General features: G+C 39.6%; 2 protein-coding genes across 2 annotated transcripts; one reads left to right on the top strand and one right to left on the bottom strand.

Annotated features, from left to right (window-relative positions):
* The first annotated feature begins 6,635 nt into the window (after window positions 1-6,635).
* LOC121992700 (3-ketoacyl-CoA synthase 1-like) lies at window positions 6,636-8,855 on the top strand. Its single transcript, XM_042547225.1, has one exon. It carries the CDS (start codon window positions 7,061-7,063, stop codon window positions 8,627-8,629), a length of 1,569 nt encoding a protein of 522 aa, XP_042403159.1. The 5' UTR covers window positions 6,636-7,060; the 3' UTR covers window positions 8,630-8,855.
* A 96-nt stretch (window positions 8,856-8,951) lies between these two features.
* LOC121991114 (kinesin-like protein KIN-14C) lies at window positions 8,952-17,349 on the bottom strand. The gene is made up of 18 exons (XM_042545138.1): window positions 17,089-17,349; window positions 16,902-17,000; window positions 16,587-16,788; window positions 16,114-16,241; window positions 15,948-16,031; window positions 15,798-15,875; window positions 15,636-15,728; window positions 13,659-15,572; window positions 13,508-13,589; window positions 13,323-13,418; window positions 13,072-13,251; window positions 12,877-12,983; window positions 12,630-12,808; window positions 12,358-12,522; window positions 11,878-12,131; window positions 11,283-11,793; window positions 10,490-10,557; window positions 8,952-9,085 (listed from the first exon to the last, which is right to left on the bottom strand). The coding sequence occupies exons 1-18, from the start codon at window positions 17,347-17,349 to the stop codon at window positions 8,952-8,954; spliced, it is 4,635 nt and encodes a 1,544-aa protein (XP_042401072.1).
* Window positions 17,350-20,907: the final 3,558 nt, after the last annotated feature.

The raw sequence follows: 20,907 nt of genomic DNA, 5'->3' as shown, positions 1-20,907 counted from the left end.
GCCCATGGGCAACGCCCACCGGCATCGCCCAGGCTATCAAGCCTATATAGAGAGAGAGATAGAGATTAACTATGTTGCGGACTGTACACTATGTGCCCGTGCGCAACAGTGGTCCAGGCGCCTTGACCACTGTCCAGGCACTTGGATTCATTAATTTTTTTTTATTTTTTTAAATCAACATCTCCTCATAAAACATTATACCTTGTGAGCATCTAACATTTTTTATCTAGACACTATGACTCAAGAGGGAAGTCTAAACCTGAGAGGGAAAATCTTATTTTAACCCATTATAACTCAACCCCTAAATCCTAAAATCTTAAATTCTAAATACATATAATATACCCCGTGAGTATCTAAAATTTTTAATTTTGAATATTATAATCCAAAAGGGAAGCCTGAACCCTCGAGGAAAAATTTTATTGGCTCAAACTCATTATAACCCAACACCAAAATCCTGAAATTTTGAACCCTAAAAAAATAATATTCTGATTGAATCCAGGGTGCCTAGATTGAATCCAAGTGCTTGGATTCAACCCAGGATGCCTGAATCAATCCAGGCGCCCTAATTCCGTACAAACGCACAGTAAACCATCTGCACAGAGCAAAATGATATATATATATATATACCTAAATCCTGGAATTTTGAACCCTAAAAAAATAATATTCTGATTGAATCCAGGGTTGCCTAGATTGAATCCAAGTGCTTGGATTCAACCCAGGGCGCCTGAATCAATCCAGGTGCCCTAGTTCCGTACAAACGCACAGTAAACCATCTGCACAGAGCAAAATGATATATATATATATATATATATATATATATATATATATATATATATATATATATATATATATATATATAATTTTGATCTCTTGCGGTGATAGTCCAGCGGTTTCGTGCCCTCAACGCGAACCCTCTCCTTCCTGTCTCTCATCACTCACCGATGAACTAGGGCATCACTCTCCGCCGAACCACGGTTTCGCCTCAATGGAGCAAGAAGTTGATTGGTAAAATCTCCTCTCATTTATTGATGCAGGAAGTTCATTTGGTGCCTTGTCAAACATATGATCCAAACATTTAATTGTGCTAAGGGATTGAGCTTGGGGATTCTCCCTTGCAAATTCAATTTTTTTAACTTTTCATGAAACTTAGCTTCTTCTGATATTGCTACTGTTTGATGGATATGTTTTTTGATGGATGTGTCGTCAAGTGTATGGCAACTTAGAGCATTGATTTGAATGGTTGTGGTGCCTGGTTTCAAAGTTTTGTGGCTTCTCTGCTCCTCTGCTTTGGAATGCTCTTTCTTTTCATAATGTTAGCTATTGAGATAGAATATATCAGAATGTTAGCTATTGAGATAGAATAGATCAGAATGTTAGCTATTGAGATATAATAGATCTAGCTAAGGATATAGTACTTTGAATCTCTATGAATGTTGAAGTTCTAAAATTAACTCTAACTTTGCAAGTTTAGATGTCTCACTTGATTCTATCCTTGTATTTAAAATTGATTAGACTTGAAGATGTATGTTCAACCAGTAATGAATGTGATAGTTAAGAGAGATTGAACATGAACATAAGTCCCTTCCTTCATTTGAATGTTGTAAATTTTAATCTATGAATGTTGTAAAAAAAACTTAATCTAATTAATGAAAGTTTGATTATTACGTTGCTATTTTATGACATCATCAAGTTATAGCATCATCGACAATATGAGACTTCAACCTATAATATGTAGGGGCTGCAGGCAAAGAACATTTATGTGTGTTTCTAAATCAACCAAGAATCCTGGAAAATAGTATTACAGATGTGGGCAACATGGATGGTAAAAGTGGGTGACTACTAATACTAGTTCATCCTGTAAAATTGAAAGTGAACACATTTCTTCTCATGAACATAATCCAGGAATAATCAAAGTACCGAAATTCATTTGGATATTAGTGATGGTGGACTTGATTCTCTTAGCGATAATCCTGATTTAGTTGTTAGTTCATCTGGTTAGTTAGTGTTAAGTAATGTTGGTATTGTAATGTAACTGACTATATGTTTATAATTATGGATGCAAACTTAATTTATTAGTTTATATCATTAAACACTGTTGAATAATATTGGTGTTGTAATTTCAACTTGTATACTGCTATAATTCCTTGCTCAGGCTGAGTACTTGTTTCTCCATGAATCTCGATCGACTCTTGAAGACCCACATGAGTGCTTGCAATCCTTTCATTAAAAACCACAATCTAAACCTTTTCCCCATCCACAATTGTCACCCTTGTAATTTTGGATCAAGTTGAGCTATTAAATGTTTGCCTGTATTTAGCATTTAGTAAACCCTACACTTTTTATTGGAAGTAGATGTAACAGTTCACTTTAGCTTATCATTTATATGGAACTAATGGACTTCACAGAGCAAACACTTAACAGAAGGATGCAACTAGAAGTAATAGTTTAACGATAGTGATTGACACACAAAGCACAACAACTTAATAGTTTTATAGAGATAGCATGATGTGAATAAAAGGAATTCAAAAAGTAATGATGCAAATTTATGTTACAGATGTGGTAAATGTCAATTGATTCATCAGCTCAACCAAAATATCAGAGAAGGTAGAAACTACCAATTAGGTAAAATTAGTGTTTTATGCCCCCTCCTTACAAGCCAACATTGTACATCTTTCTTGCAAGAAGTAAAATACAATTATGCCTTAAATAAGAACAAAATCAGCAACCCATGACAGCACAGTTGAAAACAAAGTCCCCAAATTGCATAATAACAATAGTCTTTCACTCAGGTTGTCCTCCGTTTGGAACCAAAGAATTCAATTCAATCATCCCTCCATGAGGTTCCAGAATTCTTGTCATTCATATGTGATCATTTTGAAGTGAAATTAGATATAGCAAAGCCTTAACCTAAGAGGGTTGTAGAAAGATTAACTTTTCACATAATATGTGATCCATAACCATGTAAGTGTTTACATCAAGAAGGAAAATGACAGTATGCATAGATAATTTGTTAGAAAGATAATTTGTTAAAGACTAGGAATTCAGTGAAAAAGAAAGACAATTTGCTAGAAAGGAAATAGATGAATACCAATCATAGATAATTACAACATTCTATCACATGTTGTTAGAACCTGCAAAATAAAGATAATTTATTAATTTCATTTTCTCAATAAACAATAAACCACTATAATTTAACAAAATAAAACTTTAATATTACCCACTATAGATCCCGAATCAAGTTCATATGTGTCGTCAAGACTAATATGATTATTATCTTCAATTGATCTGATAATTGACACATTGTTATATACAAAATATAATAAAACTAATTTGTGTTTGCAAGAAAAAATTTAATAAAAATGTAAAATAGAATCAACACATGCCCTTGATGCAAATTAGGACAGTTACGCTTGTTATGTGACACTCCTCGATGTCTGCATCCACAACAAAGCTTGGAATTTGAGGTTAATTTTCTCCTTTGATGATTTCAATCTCTTTCCGCATCCCTTAGTTCTTACTGCAAAAGGATTAATAATACCAAGACCCTCATCAATGGATTTCTTTTTTTTTACTTCTATCATTGCATGTTGTATTAATGGACATCTCTTTCATTTTATTGTAGATACAATCGAATTGTTCATCCAAGAAGGTTGTCCTCCCATTACTCATAGATGCATCATCAACTAATACTGAAACTTTATAGGATAACCTCGAGTGCCTCAACATCAAATATCTTTCTGATTCTGGATCATCAAGACATTTTGCTCCCCTAAATCATATATTGCTCCAACTTTTGCATCTCGTGTTAATCGTTTGAGTATATATGTATCAAGAAAATGAAACACTTGAATTGATACGAAAAAAAACTAATATATGTCTGCATGGAATTCCCTCAAACTCAAATTTCATGTAGTTACTTGATATGTAGTCCCTTTGTTTGTCATGCGTGAGCACTCTTGATTTTGAGGAAAAAGAACTTTGAAATTTCATCACATGGTAAATCGCTGAGGTAACTCCTATAAATGTCTATTGCACATAATCACTATGACTCTCAGTCATTTCATTTTGAAACTTCGGCTATTTCTTTTTTGTGTATAGCTTAACCATTCAAGTTCCCATTGGCCAGGTTGTCTTAATCTTGGGATGCTCATTCATATCAATATGGTCCATAACTAATTCATTGTGTCTTTGGTGTCTCAGTGCTCTATTAAAATAGGTGATAAAATTCATTAATGAGTTCTTATTTGAGACATATTTCTTGAAAAATGCATGTGAACATTCAGATTGTTAACTACTTGACATTCCTACAGAAAATATATGACTAAAATATGTTGGCACCCATCTGTGTCATAATTCATACATCAAGGACAAGCAATTATTTTTCTCTAAGTTAGCACACTTGATAGTCTCTTCCCACGACTTCTCAAAATCATCAGGTGTTGTAAAATTTGAAATGACATTCTTTATGCTGTGATAGTGGTTTCAAAAAGTAAAAAGATCTAATTTATCTAAGAATTTATTCAATATATGCCACAAACAATATTGATGTACTATTTGAGGGAAAACCAGTGCAATAGCTTTTGTTATAGTAGGATCCTGATCAGTGATGATAATATTGAGTGCACCTTTAGGCATGGCTTCTAAGAACTTTGCAAGCAACCAAATAAAAGACTCAATTTTCTCATCACTAAGAAACTCACAACCAAATAGAATTGTTTTATGATGATGATTAACTCCTACAAATGGTGCCAAAATCAAACCATATTTGTTGGTGTTATATGTCGTATCAAATATAATTACATCACCAAATATACTATATGCCCTTCTTGATACATGATCAGCCCAAAAGTATCTACAAAATCTGTTATCTGAATCAATCTCATAATTAAAGAAAAAAACTGAATTCTTCTCTTGCTTAGATGTAAATAACTCGATCAATATTTCGACATCAATATCTTTTTGTTCATCCCTTAAATTTCTTTCAAAGTTTCTAATATCAATTTCTGTGCAACCTACCGACTCCGGGCCTCTATACTCTATCTCCAATAAACGCGTTTGTTGACAAGTTAATACATTGACCTCTGAAAACTATTTTGTCAATGCTTCTTAGCTGTCAAAATACTACGATGTGAGCATAGCAAATACACCTTTGATGGAGTCGAGAGTGGATGATTATAGATTTCTATGAAGTTACAGACAACTCAATCAGGTCCCGTCTGTTTCTTGACAAATACAATATTTTACTTATAGCCCATTCTAACTGCACCACGTGGTCTTTCCCTTGTACCGCATTAGATCTGTATGTCCTTCTTTAAAGCATACAATTTGTTTGCACGTCACTTCATTTGTCATCTTGTTTTTCCTGCTCATGCTATTCCTTGAACTAAATTCGGCTTCTCGTGTATATTAGTTATAGAACGAATATGCATCCTCTAGAGATGAAAATTCCATTCCAATTTTGACTTTCGATCATCTGTAACTTGGGGAATGAATTCTTGATCATCAACTCTATTTTCTTTCATTTTTGGACACCCTCACATTATATTTGATAATAGATAAATAAATAAAAACTGTTCCAATTAACTTGACAGAGACACTAAACTCTAACAGTTGTCTAAAGCATAATAACAGAATAAAACAGAAGCGAGAGAGTATTGATGTCGGTATAAAATAGAAGCGATTCTGATATTCAAAAACAAATTCTCAAGAAAGAAATAGTAAAGTAATGCAAAGGTTACGTTCAAACATCTAAAAGTTAACAAATTCCAGATCAAAGAGATTGCAGAGCCACTTGGATTCAACGTTCAAAAGAAAACTACAAGGTCTATTCTAAAAAAAAAAAATGATTCAAGCAATTTCTCATTGCTCTCTACATGTTCAGATGAGGCTAGAAAATATAAATGCGGGAAGGAAGGGAAATCTAGAACTAGTCCTCTTTTAATTTAAATCATCATCTAAACATGAAGTATGTGACACAAATTAGAAAGCATGATCCAAATAAATTTCTTACTGTTAAATCAGAGAATGAAGATGATCCAAACATAAAATATGTTAAAGAAAAAATAGATAGTAAAATAGGAGCTTTTACTGGCAAAATCATAAAGCCTAATACCCACAATCAACACTAAACATAAAGAGGGTGTTTTTACCGACGACAATCCTAAAAAAAATCACCACTCAATAAAACACTTTTATCGGAGAAGGATTTTCAAGACAAAAGAAAACTTAGATGTGCAGTTTGGCGCAGAGAGCTGATCATGGCGTAGGGAGAGTTTGGGTAGGCGAGAATAGAGATCACCAATAAATCACGGCGGGAGAGGTGATTTCAAGAGAGAGGAGCGACGACTAGGGTTCTACGGACAGGAAAACGCAAGGAAGGATTTCTACGCGTCAAAAGTTTTCTGCACGCGTTAACGACTTCACACCACAGCAGATGCAACGTGGAACTTGTCACGTCACGAAACTACAGGATGATCACTGTAGAAGATTATATATATATATATATATATATAGGCCGCGTGCGCTGCATGCTTAAATACGTACGCATCACTGCACTGCAATGGCTTATGCGTGCCTGTTGCTGTTGCTGTTGCTGTTGCTGATGCTGTTGCTGCCTGGGTTTTAATTCCCCGGTGGTTGAGCGCTTTTCTTCCCCTCGTCCATTTAATTCTGGCGAACTACTCCACCCAACCACATCCTCTCTCTCTCTCTCTCTCTCTCTCTCTCTCTCTCTCTCACGCAGACACACCAGCCCTATGACTTCACCGCTTCGACCACCTCAACGTTTTCTCCATCCATTCACCAGCACAAGATCAAAATCCCTCCCTCCTCACTTTCCAACCATATCAATTTATTGCCGCTGCTTCTCCTACCTCTCGCTCTCATCTTTGTATTTCTTTAATTGTTCTGTTGGGTTTTTTCCTTCTTTTTAATCTTGCAGATTGGCAGGTCCATCACTCTATATATCTTACAATCACAAGCCGCTCCATTCTCAAATGCTAGCTGCTTGCTAATGTTCATATACATATATTTATAGATATAAATATATAGTTGGTAGTTAATGGCGGTGCTGGAACCGGCGCCGATGGACCGGGAGCGGCTGACGGCGGAGATCATGGCGTTCAGGGACGACGATTCTATTGTGATCAAGATCCGGCGCCGTCTCCCGGACTTCCTGCAGTCGGTCAACCTCAAGTACGTCAAGCTTGGCCTCCGCTATGCCTCCATACCTACCGCCGCCGTCCTCGTCCCCGTCCTAGCCGCCGCCCTCGCGGCGGCGCTCCGCCTCGACCGCTTGGCATTGACGCCGCCCCGGCCGGTGTCCGTCGACCCCGCCACCGGGATCGCCTCTGCTGCTCTGGCGCTGCTCCTCCTCGCCGCTTACTACCTCAAGCGGCCGCGCCCTGTTTATTTGGTCGACTTTGCGTGCTACAAGCCCGACGACGAGCACAAGATCTCCAAGGAAGGATTCCTCGACATGACCGAGTGCACCGGCGTGTTCAATAGGGAGTCGCTAGATTTCCAGACAAAGATTACCCTCCGCTCCGGCCTCGGAGACGAGACGTACCTGCCGCAGGGAATCCAGGCCCGGCCGCCGCGCCTCTGCATGGAGGAGGCGCGCCTCGAAGCAGAGGCTGTTATGTTCGGCTGCCTCGACGCTCTGTTCTCCGCCACCGGCGTCGACCCGAGCCGCGACGTCCGCATCCTCATAGTCAACTGCAGCCTCTTCAACCCCACGCCGTCGCTCTCTGCCATGATTGTCAACCGGTACAAGATGCGGGAGGACGTGAAGAGCTTCAACCTCGGTGGGATGGGCTGCAGCGCGGGGCTCATCGCCGTCGACCTCGCCAAGGACCTCCTCCAGGCCCACCCCAACTCTTACGCCGTGGTGCTCAGCACCGAGAACGTCACCCTGAATTGGTACTTCGGCAACGACCGCTCCATGCTCCTCTCCAACTGCATCTTCCGCATGGGCGGCGCCGCCCTGCTTCTCTCCAACCGCCGCCGCGACGCGCGGCGCGCCAAGTACCGGCTCGTGCACGCGGTGCGCACGCACAAGGGCGCCGACGACGGGTGCTTCGGGTGCGTGTACCAGCGGGAGGACGAGCGCGGCTCGGTGGGGGTGTCGCTGGCGAGGGAGCTCATGGCGGTGGCCGGCGACGCCTTAAAGACCAACATCACCACCCTGGGCCCGCTGGTGCTCCCGCTGTCAGAGCAGCTCAAGTTCCTGGCATCTCTGGCGGGCCGCCGCGTCCTCCGCCTCCGCGGGGTGCGCCCCTACATCCCCGACTTCCGCCGGGCCTTCGAGCACTTCTGCGTCCACGCCGGCGGGAGGGCTGTGCTGGAGGAGATCCAGAAGAACCTCGGCCTCGCTCCGTCCGACATGGAGGCGTCCCGCTCCGCGCTCCACCGGTTCGGCAACACCAGCAGCAGCTCGCTGTGGTACGAGTTAGCGTACGCGGAGGCCAAGGGGCGAGTGCGCCGGGGCCACCGGGTCTGGCAGATCGGGTTCGGATCCGGGTTCAAGTGCAACAGCGCCGTCTGGCGGGCGCTGCGCGACGTCCCCACCGCCCGCGGCTGCAACCCCTGGACCGACTGCATCGACAGCTACCCTGTCAAGGGCCATTGAACGCCACAAAGGCCACAGACCCCAACTTTCATTCCTTTGCCCTTTTTTATAATTATGAATAACTCAATTGTACCTATAGTTCTTGGTTAAAACTCTCTCTGTAGTTGATGCAACACCTCAACTTCTTCCTTTTCTTAAGTAATTGTCTAGTTTCCTCCTCCTTGTTTCTTGTTGGTTCGTAATGGGGAGGTGCAATAATAAACGAGAAGCGTCGTTGACTGGGTTGTACAGGTGCCCGCAGTGCTTAAGTTTCCTTCGCCATCGAAAAACTTTTTTTTTTTTTCAACAAAAGTGGTAGGGAAGGAAATGTCATAAAGGACTCCTACCACACCAAATTATATAAAGGACTCGCAACCCCACTAAACAACGAGTACCACAATTTGTCCATGACTGTCTCCATCGAGATGTCACTGGCAGCTTTGATCCATTTTCCACGCACGTCAACAGGAAACACAGCTGCAAAATGTGGTGAAAAAGTTGTCCCCTACACAAGTTCCATAAAATCTCCAGAACCATTGGAAGCACAAGGGTCATGAAATGAAATGGGCCAATAAATGTGGTTAGTGTTCTGGTCAATTTTGGGTGATGAGTTGGGACCTTAATCTAGGAAGCTTTTAATTTCATAGCTGTGAAGCAATAATTCTGACTTGATTTATGGAAGGGAATGGACGGAGAGCCCAGAGTGGATTAGAGGAAGTTAAAAGAAAGGAGACGTCTCTCTGTCCTCTATGATTCTAATCCTGACTCTCTTGTGTCTCAATCATATTGCTTTTAACCTTTTCTTATAAAAATAAATCTACAGACATAAAGTTCTTAGTTATAAGTCATCATCTCCTATTTAATAATTGTCTTACTTTACCTATTAATATTAAACTTAAAGTTAATATATTCTCTCTTTTACTGTACTAAATTTAAAATCTTTTACTTTCAATATTTACCACTAAGATTCGAACTTAATATTTACTAAAATAATATAATTGTTTTGGATGTTCCCAGTGACTTCATTTATGAATTATGATTAGTGTAAAACGTTAATGTAATTTTATTTTCATAGAACAGACTATCATTCTATAAATGCTAAAAAAAAGTATTTACTAAAACAGATTCATGTGCATCTTGGATCAGCCACACAATTCAAATCGTTTGCTTGAATAGAAGGCCTATACGATCATTCAAGAACAATCTAAATATCTCAGTGGAACCATATATTTAACTGCTTCAATTGGAAAAGAGGATGACCTCAAAAGGATGACTAGTGAATCTTCCACTCTCCCTAATTCTGTAACCATTCCTTCATTTCAAATTGTGGGGGTGCAACATGGTATCTAGTTACCACAGAGCATATCTTTGTTCACTTTTTTCCAACAACTTGTTTCTGTTTTACTCCAGAATACTCAGACACCTTTATCTTCTGTATTGTTCATTTCTGCCTTTTGTTATTATCTTTTCCACACGACAATGTCTATTGAAATATCTAATTTTTGGTTATCGTACTACTCACCCATGATTAGACAGTGTGCTAAAACTGAAGCTTGATGAGACAGGTGCATCTTTCCAGCCTAAAAACTCTCAAAAAGTAAAGGTATATAATTGTAGATTTTAACATACAAGTATGGTTTCATTGGGGCAGTTGTGCCAAAACTAACCTATACAGTAATTAGACTAACAAAATTGAACCAGTATAAAAAAAAACAGTGTGCTAAATTAAACTATTAACAACAGCTCACCAACTTGAACTTCAGTCATCTTGGCAGGCATTAGTTGCCATCGATAGTCTTACAATTCTATGAACACTAGCTGGGCCTAGTAGATCTACTTGCACTTCACTGAAGGTTTGGATCACTTAGTTGGTGCTTTTACTTGAAGCCTTGAAGGCCTGGGTGAAGACAAAGTTGTTTGACTTGTAGATCTCTTTACACTTGACGCTGCTAAAAAAAGGAAAAAGAAAAAAGAAAAAAGAAAATTAGAATTAGCTAATTCGTGCTATCTTATGCATTTTACTGTAGAAAGAATTAATTAATCAGTGCAGGATTCTGAGATTCTGATCAAGAACCAACCTAAACAGATGTGTAAAAGTCTACCTTTAGGTTAGAGAGATTTAATTTGCAGTAGATCTATAGTATGAGACTTACTTGGAGACTTCAACGTCTCTTTTAGTCTTGTTCTGGATGTGGCTGTGGTTTGTATTGTCTTCAGTCCCAATGGTTTAGACACTCGTGATGAAATTTTGGGCCTGTAGAAGATCAGCTGGAACTGTTATACACTGAAAAAACACAAAAAGTTGAAGTAGAAAAAAAGTAAGCATTGATTATCATCTCACATTGCTAGAAAAATACTACAATTTTCCCACGAAGGACTCTGACTCCTTATGTTCAAAATGAAAACTCATTTGAATTCTAAGACGACTAACTACTTTTTTGTTTGGCAAAAGCAGAAGAGTACTTAGTATATGAAATGCACCTTGAATAAGGATGATTCTACCACTGCATTTTCTCATCCGTTCTACTTGATTATGATGCTATGGGCAGAGTTCAGTTTTGTTTCAGGAGGAAGAATTTCAGGAGGAAGAAAAGGAATACGAACCAGTTTCATAATAGTGAGCACATGCTTGGTAGCTAATTAATTTGAAGAATATGCAAATTCAAATACTAACATTTTCTCTTTGGTAGTTTCTGATGATTTCACTTGTTCCAGCAAGGGATTATCCGAACTGCCAACAGAACCATCAGTTTGATCAGTTTCTGATATATCACTTAATCTTTCCTCTGAATCTCCATCATCATAGCCTAAAAGCTCGAGTTCTGCAGAATTTTGATCCGCTACCTCTCCATCTAGATTTTCCTTCTGGTCGGGATCCTCACCGTCGAGAACTGAAATTCTAGGAGAGGATGAATGCCTCAATGGGCTAACATTACCATGTTTCGAAACACTGCCTTTTATCTGTTGAAGCTGTTCAATTTCTTCATCCTTCCTTGCAATAGTATCTTTGAGAGATGCAACCTGCTCCATCAAATCTCTGATGTCTTTTCCTTCCTTCTGACTCTTTGCAGCACCCAGCTCCACTCCTGACACTCTTTCAGCAAATTTTAAGGTGCTTAAACTCTCTGTAAAAGATGCTATTTCTGGATTTATCTGAATAAACATCAGTGTCTTAGCATGCCCACCTGCATCATGAAAGGACGCAATTCTACAATTAAAGAACATGTAAAACTTATGAGTACCAACTAATTTTAATAGAGAATTAGTACCTAAAGAACTTTGCAATACTTGAGTTAGTTTGCTATTGCGGTAAGGTACATGAGCACTTTTTTGCGAGAGAGCAAAAACAACATCTCCAAGTGCTGCCAAAGATTTATTGATGTGTTGTGCTTCCTTGAGTCTATCTCCAGTTACTTCAGATCGATCAACTCTCTCGCTTCCAGCAAGATCTACCAGATGTAGAGACCCTCGTGAAGTCGCTCCGGTTTTCAGATCTGTACCTCGGACATGAATTGTCACGACGCTGTAAAACAATGGCGATGCAAAGTTGAAACTCACATAGGCGTATACACACACAATAAAGAAGAAATGCCTATTGCATATGCACAAAAAGTATATAGATCAAACTGTCAATTAGCTGCCAAGACCAAAGAAAAAACGGTTTGAGGGTTGTGTTAGACCTAGACAATCAATGTTAAATTGTCTAAACCTACAAATTCGTTTCAGGATAATAAGCAATTAAAAAAAACCTGTGTGATCGGCTACTTCTTTCGTTGAGCGATGTAGAACTCACAGCCCTATTACTGTGTCCTGTTTGCATCACGTCCATAACATCAGAAGTAGATTTAACAGGAAGCATACATGCATCAGGGACAGCAAGCCCAGTAGGATGGGAAGTAGTCAATACTCCAAGCGTGAGCAAAGTTAAAGAGCAAACAATTCAACATTTAGTTAGCAACTAAAATCTGATGAAGTGATCTGATAAATAAAACATGAATATTCTTTAGAAGGAAAAGGATATTTCTTTTGTGAGCCACCAGTTGCAAGTAAATCACGGACTTGTTCATTATATATTTCAACCATCTGAACACCAACTTCATACATGTAAGTATCTTTCCTTTTGAGTGATATCTGAAATAGGTCATTTAAAGCTCGATAATTGACACCCCATTCCTTTTCAGTTGCTATATCTGGTCCAGTCTGAACAAAGATGTATAATCAGCACAACATTCATACAAATGTAACCAATCAGTACAAAGCATGCTGACCATGGTATAGGTTTTTCCTGATCCAGTCTGACCATATGCAAAAATACATACGTTGAAGCCATCAAGAACTGATCGAACTAATGGTTGAGTATCCAAATAAACTTGCTCTGGCACAAATCAAACCGAAGGTATAAATTTCATATCTATTGTTCTCTCAAAGGAAAATTTTTCATGTGAGTTTCTGAACTAAAAGACCTTGAGTAGCAGTTTGACCATATGCCTTGTTGAACTTGAACATCTTTTGTCCATCTTTTCCAGATTTGGAGGGATTTGAGACTGCAACTTCTCCATCACCACCAATATGATCGATAATAGTGTGTTTATTGTTCTCCCCAGGCAGAAATGGTCTTATTCGACAATAAACTCTTATATTTCCTGCACATGAAGCAAGAGTTATGTGAATAAAAATAGCATGAAAAGCTATAACTTCAATGCTAATTGGGTACCTTTTAGTTCCTGAACCTCATTGTACAATTTCCTGTTTTCTGCAACAACAGAATGGTAATTCTCTACAGCATCAGTCAATACTTTGAGCTGTCTTCCTGCACAGTAGAATCAATAAAAAGTTTATACTTAAAGAGTTTAAGTTGAAAATTTCTATTAAAATTTAGTGCAAAAAAATCATTCTTACCAAAACTGATGATTTCATCACGCGATCCCTTTTGTGTTATTACAACTTCATGTTTGATGGAATGAGAGGATGACCTCAACTCCTAGGAGAATAATGAAGCTCACTCTTGGATGTTATGAATAATAAGTCATGAGATTAAGGATGAAATTACCTTTACTAACTGGAATTGTATATCTATATAACTTTGATAAGCTTGTTCCTTTCTATTCCATATCTGAAACTTGGTTTCTGAATTTTTTTTTAGCTCTAGTAATCTCCTTTCTGATTTGGCTAACGAGGAATCTGCATTTTTTAGCTTTTGCTCTAGTTCTGCATCATGTTCCCTTGCCTGATTCTCCATTTGATGAAGTTCTCGTTCGTGTGACTTTTTTACAATTTCAAGCTCTTGCCTAATTTCTGAAATTGTATGCTCACTCTTTTCCTTCTCCTCTACCAACCTAGCCATATCTAGTTCTGCATGTTTCTGCTCTGTTGCTTTGGCAATCTCCATTTGTTCAAGTTGTTGTTGGTATGATCTTTTCATTGTTTCGAGCTCTTTTTTAAGTTGTGAAATAGTCTGCTCGTTCTTTTCCTTATCTAGTTCCACATGTCTCTGCCCTGTTGCTCTGCTGATCTCTATTTGTTGAAGTTGGTGTTCGAATGATTTTTTTGTGGTTTCAAGTTCTTTCTTTAGTTGTGAAATAGTCTGCTCATCCTTTTCCTTATGTAGTTCCATTTGTGTTTGCCTTGCTGCTTTGGCAATCTCTATCTGTTCAAGTTGTTGTTCGTATGACCTTTTCACGGTTTCGAGCTCTTTTTTAAGTTGTGAAATAGTCTGCTCATTCTTTTCCTTATCTAGTTCCACATGTTTCTGCCCTGTTGCTTTGTTTATCTCTATTTGTTGAAGTTGGTGTTCAAATGACTTTTTCGTGGTTTCAAGCTCTTTCTTTAGTTGTGAAATAGTCTGCTCATCCTTTTCCTTATGTAGTTCCATTTGTTTTTGCCCTGCTTTAGTGATCTCTATTTGTTCAAGTTGTTGTTCGTATGACCTTTTCACAGTTTCAAGCTCTTTCTGAAGTTGTAAAATCCTTTGCTCATTATTTTCCTTATCTAGTTCCACATGATGCTCCCCTGCCGCTTTGGTGGTCTCCATTTGTTGAAGTTGTCGTTCGTATGACCTTTTCACAGTTTCGAGCTCTTTCTGAAGTTGTGAAATAGTCTTCTCATCCTTTTCCTTATGTAGTTCCATTTGTTTTTGCCCTGCTGCTTTGGTGATTTCTATTTGTTTAAGTTGTTGTTCATATGACCTTTTCACGGTTTCGAGCTCTTTCTGAAGTTGTGCAATACTCTGCTTATTATTTTCCTTATCTTGTTCCACATGATGCTCCCCTGCCGCTTTGGTGGTCTCCATTTGTTCAAGCTGTCGTTCGTATGACCTTTTCACTATTTCGAGCTCTTTCTGAAGTTGTGAAATAGTCTGCTCATCCTTTTCCTTGTGTAGTTCCATTTGTTTTTGCCCTGCTGCTTTGGTGATCTCTATTTGTTTAAGTTGTTGTTCATATGACCTTTTCACGGTTTCGAGCTCTTTCTGAAGTTGTGCAATACTCTGCTTATTATTTTCCTTATCTTGTTCCACATGATGCTCCCCTGCCGCTTTGGTGGTCTCCATTTGTTCAAGCTGTCGTTCGTATGACCTTTTCACTATTTCGAGCTCTTTCTGAAGTTGTGAAATAGTCTGCTCATTCTTTTCCTTGTCTAGTTCCACACGGTGCTCCCCTGCTGCTTTGGTGGTCTCCATTTGTTGTTGTTGTTGTTCATACGACCTTTTCATTGTTTCAAGCTCCTTCTTAAGTTGTGAAATAATTTGTTCATTCTTTTCCTTATCTGATTCGACATAATACTCGCTTGATGCTTTGTTCATCTCCATTTTTTGAAGTAGTTGTTCATATGACTTTTTCGTGATTTCTAGCTCTCGCTTAAGCTCTGAAATTGACTGCTCATTCTTTTCCTTCTGCTTTGTCAACTTAGCAGTCATATCTTCTTCACCATACTTATTGTTTCTCTCCTCCATTTTCTGCTTTTCAGTCTGCATATGCAATGACCAAGTCAAAGAACAACAAATAGCAAACAAGAATGTGTAACAACATACCTGAATCTCACAGATTGTACCATTAGCTAATGTTTCAAGCACCCTAATTCGTGATTGGTACTTCTCCTCTCGTGCTTTAATGAGATTATTTTGCTGCAGATCCATGAGTGAGTCACAAAAGTGTTGGAAAAGGAACATAAGTAACCATGGATGAGAAGTTACATTTCGTATGTGATCTGCCTGAGTTGATATACGACGTTCAATCTCTTGCACAACTTTTCGCAACAAGCATGACACACGCTGCAGCATTTTAGAGAAACACAAGTAACTAAACATGAACTATAAGAAATATTTTCATATTTGATTGCTCACATGTGGTATTTCACCATTTCTCCGTTCAATACTTTCATCAAGAATGCCATTTACGACACTTAAAAGAGACTGAGTAGGAGCATTCTGCAGTAAATATGAAAATAGTCTAAAGTTTGTGGAAGAATAATCAATCATATTGGTTGATGAATTAAATGAAGATTATTACGTCTAGGCTGTTTGATTTCATCATTTCTGTGATCTTGGCTGCTGGAAGATCATAATAATTCCCTGGTCTCAGTTGGAAAACCTCATGGAATTTGTGGCCACCCATATGAACTCGTGGTGTTGATGACTCTACAAAGGAAATGCAAACAATAATAACATCAAATACAAAAACCATAACATTATCAAAGTTTATATGCACTATAAAATACCATTAAAGTTTAAAGTTGGAAAGTAAAACCCAGACAATTTTAGATAATGTTTAATTCAATGTTTCATTCTTTCAATAAGGAACAAAGTTGCTGTTTAGTTGATGAGAACCCCATGTCTGAGAATGCAATTTCATAGTACACCATTGCATAGACCAAAGGCAATCTTAATTTAATATCATATCAAATATGCATCAGATTCCATTCTAAACCAAGAAGGATTATTCTAGTAGCAGTAATAGTTAAACATCAAGAAGAATCCACATACCTGACAAAATAGAACTTTGAAGCACACGTTGAAGTCTTGACTCCTGAAAACTGTGACTTCTCTCCTCTCCAAAGAGAGAAGAGGCCTGTCTGCTTGAAATATTACCCCCTCTTAAGATGTCCAACCTGCTTTCAAGAGACTTCCATCTCTCTCTCGCTGAGTTCATGTCGCTCAAATCTTCATGGTCACCCACAAGGTGATCCTTGAGAGACCAAAGGCAATACAATACCGTAGATAATGCTCCCTGGTTCGGAAAAGAACACAAAATTCATCAACCCTAGAGCAACGTTAATGTAAAAGACAAGATTTCTCTACCTGTTCTAAGTCTTCTATTTTGAAACTGGGCAATCTCATTTGCTCTACAACTTCAATAAATGTTCTTATCTTCTCCAATCGATTGGTTGTCGATACGATCTACACACACAAAAAAAGGGAAAAAAGAACTCAACTATGATGAAGAATAAATATGAAAATATGAAAACGTAGGTAACAGCGATCCAACCTCCTTCGAGCAGCCAAGATTAAACTTCTTTATGATCCCACACAAAATGGAACCGTCGAGCAATCGAGCACTAAGTTCCTCCTCAGACGCACCAATTGGGATGTTGAGGTTGGGAAACAAATCATTGAGCCAACCAATCACTTCAAATCGCCTCTTATCTAAATACGAAAGAGATTCAGATTTGCGAATTGGGGGAAAAGAGGAAAACGAAAGCGTGGAGTTTCGCTCACCCATTTTGGCATCAATGTCTGGACCAATCATCCCTCGTTTGATCACCTAGCGTCTCCATTCGGTGCATTGAGCAAGTCCTGGAGCTCCGTGGAGGCTATATGTTGACCTGGTGCTTCTGGTGCGATGGGAAGGCGAGAAGCAAGTCGAGGAGCAGGAAGAGAAGGCCATGACCTGGGAGAGTCTGTCAAGCCTTGAAAAGCTCCTAACTTTAAGGAGAGCTCCTCTTCCTTTATCGTGATACTCCGTTACTCCCTATTTCCTGTCACCGGAGAAAGGAACGGGATGGCTATTCATAGCCTGCCGCTGCATTTCTCCTTCTCGCGCCTCTCTCTCGCTTCGTATCCGACCCATCGTTCTATTCTCTACGTGGACGAATTTTCCATTTATGCCAAATTTTTTTATTCTTTTCAAATTGCTCCATGAATTTCACGCCAAAATATTATGTAATTTTCAAACTTTTATCGTTCTGTTCTAACATTTATTAATGATCTTCCAAATCAAATATAAGTTTGAAAATCTTTTAAATCTAGCACAATAATTTATTTTTAATTCCAAATGACTTTTTATTATCTCTGTTAAAATGTCATGCGGAGATGTAAGTTTGGGGGCACTCATCAATAAAAAAAAAATATTATTATTATTATTATTATTATTATTATTTAAACTTAAAAACAACTGCTGATTAAAATAAATGAAAACTATTTTTCTTTTAATCCGTCTCATTAGGTGCTTCAACCCCCGCTATAATAAATTTATCAAAAAAAAAAATCTCTAAATAGAACGTACAAGTAAAAGATACTAAATTTCTTGGCCACTTACCATGAGTACTTCCTGATTTATCTTAGTGACAAGTAGAGTCAAGGAGGCTAACTGGATTTATTATTATAAATCCATCAAATAGATATGCTCAATTGATTAGAGAGTGAGATACATTTATTATAATGAGATAGAGATTAATTTTTAATAGGTGCATATTCTTAAAAAAAAAAATCCCCCCCCCCCTCCTGTTACTTGGTGGTCGATTATAAGTTGTCCTCATGATTTATCTCCCCTCGCATCATCTGAGACAGATTGTAAGGGTCGTCTGAGGTAAGCGTAATCATCTTTTTACTATAATTGCTATAATTATGAACATTCATAGTACCCCAAGGACATGATTGAGTTGACTAGCATGTGGTAGTATTATTGCAATGGGCATTGATCGAATCTCGGTAAATACCATGTAAGCCCTCCCACATGTTGATCAACTTCAGTTTCTTGATTTACTTCTCTATAAATGACTATGGAGTCAGCCGTGTGGTGGGCCTCCATGAGTGGTCACTTCAAAATTTATCCTGATGGCCTGTGAGAAACTTTCGTAAGTTCTGTCGGTCATCCTTAGGATTAGTTAGCCCGAAGAGTTGGATACCTAGTGCTAAAAAAAATGGGCATTCATCTGATGCCCAAGGCTTGGTGTGGTAAGTGGCATGATACATTTCTCAAGTAATCAGGATTCAATTCCCACACAGAGCACACTTATAATGATTGAACTCGTGGTAAAGCTGGGGCGCCACGTTATGAGTCACCGTACTTCCTGGATTTACTTAGTGGACAGAATGTGGGATCAAATCATTTACCCTAATATTAGTCAGATAGGAGCTACTATACTTCTTGGATTTACTTGGTACGTGGAATGTGGGGTCAAACCGTCTACCTCAAGATCAGTCTAGGTTGTAAGATCTAGATACATGGTATAAAAAAATATAAGGACATTTGATATGGTGCATGATTGGGGGGTTGGATATCTGACGTGGTCGGAAGTCAGGGGCAGTCAGAAGTCAAGCCCACGAGGCGGTCAGAAATCAAGCTCACATGGCGGTCAGGAGTCAAGCCTACGTAATAGTCAAAAGTCCAGCCTACGTGGGAGTCAAAAGTCGAGCCTACGTGGTGGTAAAAGATCTGGATTACAGGATGGTCCCGGTCGGGCATAAGTGGCATTCTGGGGTTAGACCTACATGGCAAGAAGGAATACTAAGGCGTACAGGTTGGGATACGTGGACCAAGGCGTACAGGTCGGGATACGCGAACCAAAGGCGTACAGATTGGGATATGTGAACTAGGGCTTACAGGTCGGGATAGGCGGATTAAGGCGTACAGGTCAGGATACACGGACCAAGGCGTACAAGTCGGGATATGCAAATCAAGGATTACATGTCGGGATATGCAAACCAAGAATTATAGGTCAGGACTTACGGACTCGCGGAACAGGATACACGGACCAAGGCGTACAGGTCGGGATATGCAAACCAAGGATTACAGGGCAGAACTTACAGACTTGCGGAACAGGATACATGGACCAAAGCGTACAGGTCGGGATATGCAAACCAAGGATTATAGGTCAGGACTTACAGACTTGCGAAACAGGATACACGGACCAAGACGTACAGGTGGGGATATACGGACCAGGACGTACAGGTTGGGATATACGGACCAGGTCGTACAGGTCTGGATATGCGGGCTAAGGCTTACAGGTCTGGATTTACAGGCCGAAATAGGCAGAACATGAAATGAGGGCTAAGATATACGCTTCATGACGTACAGGATAAAATACGGAGCAGGGTTGTGCATACGGGACGAGACTTGAAGAATGACAAGCGAAGGCCTAGATTGGCAAGGCAGTAGGAGCAGGTCTGGATCTATCGGGATGGACCGAATGACAAATGCAGGGTTGGACGTACAAATCTGGATTTACGGGACAACAAACACAAGCCAGGGAATGCGCCAGGGAATGCAGGTCTGTGCCTACAGGTCAAGATTTGTAGGTATGAGGACCCAGTCTGAGGTCAACAGACCGGGGCGAGCATACACTATATGACAATCAAGGCAGGGAATCGTAACAACCCGTCAGAGAATAATCACCGCATGTCAGGGAATATGCTAATGGTCTAGGGCTCATTGCCCACCGATTCCTCCTTAAACCTATAGGAAGATGTTATGTGTCATTCACCGCTAGACAAATCCTGACACTCGATATTCCCTAACACTCGTCAGACTTCAGAAGTACCCACTGCCATATAAAAAGGGAGACTTTGTCTCTACGCAAGTACGCTCACTTATCTTTTCACTCTCGTCTTTTACTTTTCGTCCTTTCACTGTGCTTCTAGGGGAAAAATACCTGACTTGAGCGTCGGAAGATCTGACCCGGGGACTTTTTCCCTGGTTCTTGGTCTCTAACGTGAGGGCGGCTTGTCTGAGTGTGTGCAGAGCCCTCGCCTTGTCGTTCCTGTCATCACCCCCCGTCATTCACCCGTGGGAACCTTTCCAAGAGGTACCAGGTCAACCAAGCGTCTCAACGACTTTCCGTCAACACCAGCGACAGTGCAACCAACCTTTGTCCGACTCAGCTTCCGGACGGGATAAACATTCATTCAGCTCCTGGGGCTATCATGGTGGCAAAGGCGAATACGCTCACCCCCAGCGCCCCCGTCAACCCGCCCTAGGGTCAACACGGAGGAGGTAAATCACGAGTGGCTACTAGCCTTTGGAATAGTGACTAGCACATAAGGGAGTCATTTACCTCGTCTTTGTCGAGATTCAAATCCTAGACCT

Source organism: Zingiber officinale, chromosome 6B (genome assembly GCF_018446385.1).
Source record: "Zingiber officinale cultivar Zhangliang chromosome 6B, Zo_v1.1, whole genome shotgun sequence".
In the NCBI taxonomy this organism is placed as follows: Eukaryota; Viridiplantae; Streptophyta; class Magnoliopsida; order Zingiberales; family Zingiberaceae; genus Zingiber; species Zingiber officinale.
Note: the sequence above shows the minus strand (reverse complement) of the source record. Positions and strands in the feature narration are given on the sequence as shown.

What these genes read in the sequence shown, in the direction of transcription:
- LOC121992700 (XM_042547225.1), top strand. Translation starts at nt 7,061, where the DNA reads ATGGCGGTGCTGGAACCGGCGCCGATGGACCGGGAGCGGCTGACGGCG.
- LOC121991114 (XM_042545138.1), bottom strand. Translation starts at nt 17,349, where the DNA reads ATGATTGGTCCAGACATTGATGCCAAAATGGGTGAGCGAAACTCCACG. An exon ending in TGATGAAATCATCAGTTTTG is followed by an intron (nt 13,419 to 13,507) that starts GTAAGAATGATT and finishes TCTACTGTGCAG; the next exon opens with GAAGACAGCTCAAAGTATTG. An exon ending in CCAGGCCTTCAAGGCTTCAA is followed by an intron (nt 9,086 to 10,489) that starts GTAAAAGCACCA and finishes CACATTTTGCAG; the next exon opens with CTGTGTTTCCTGTTGACGTG.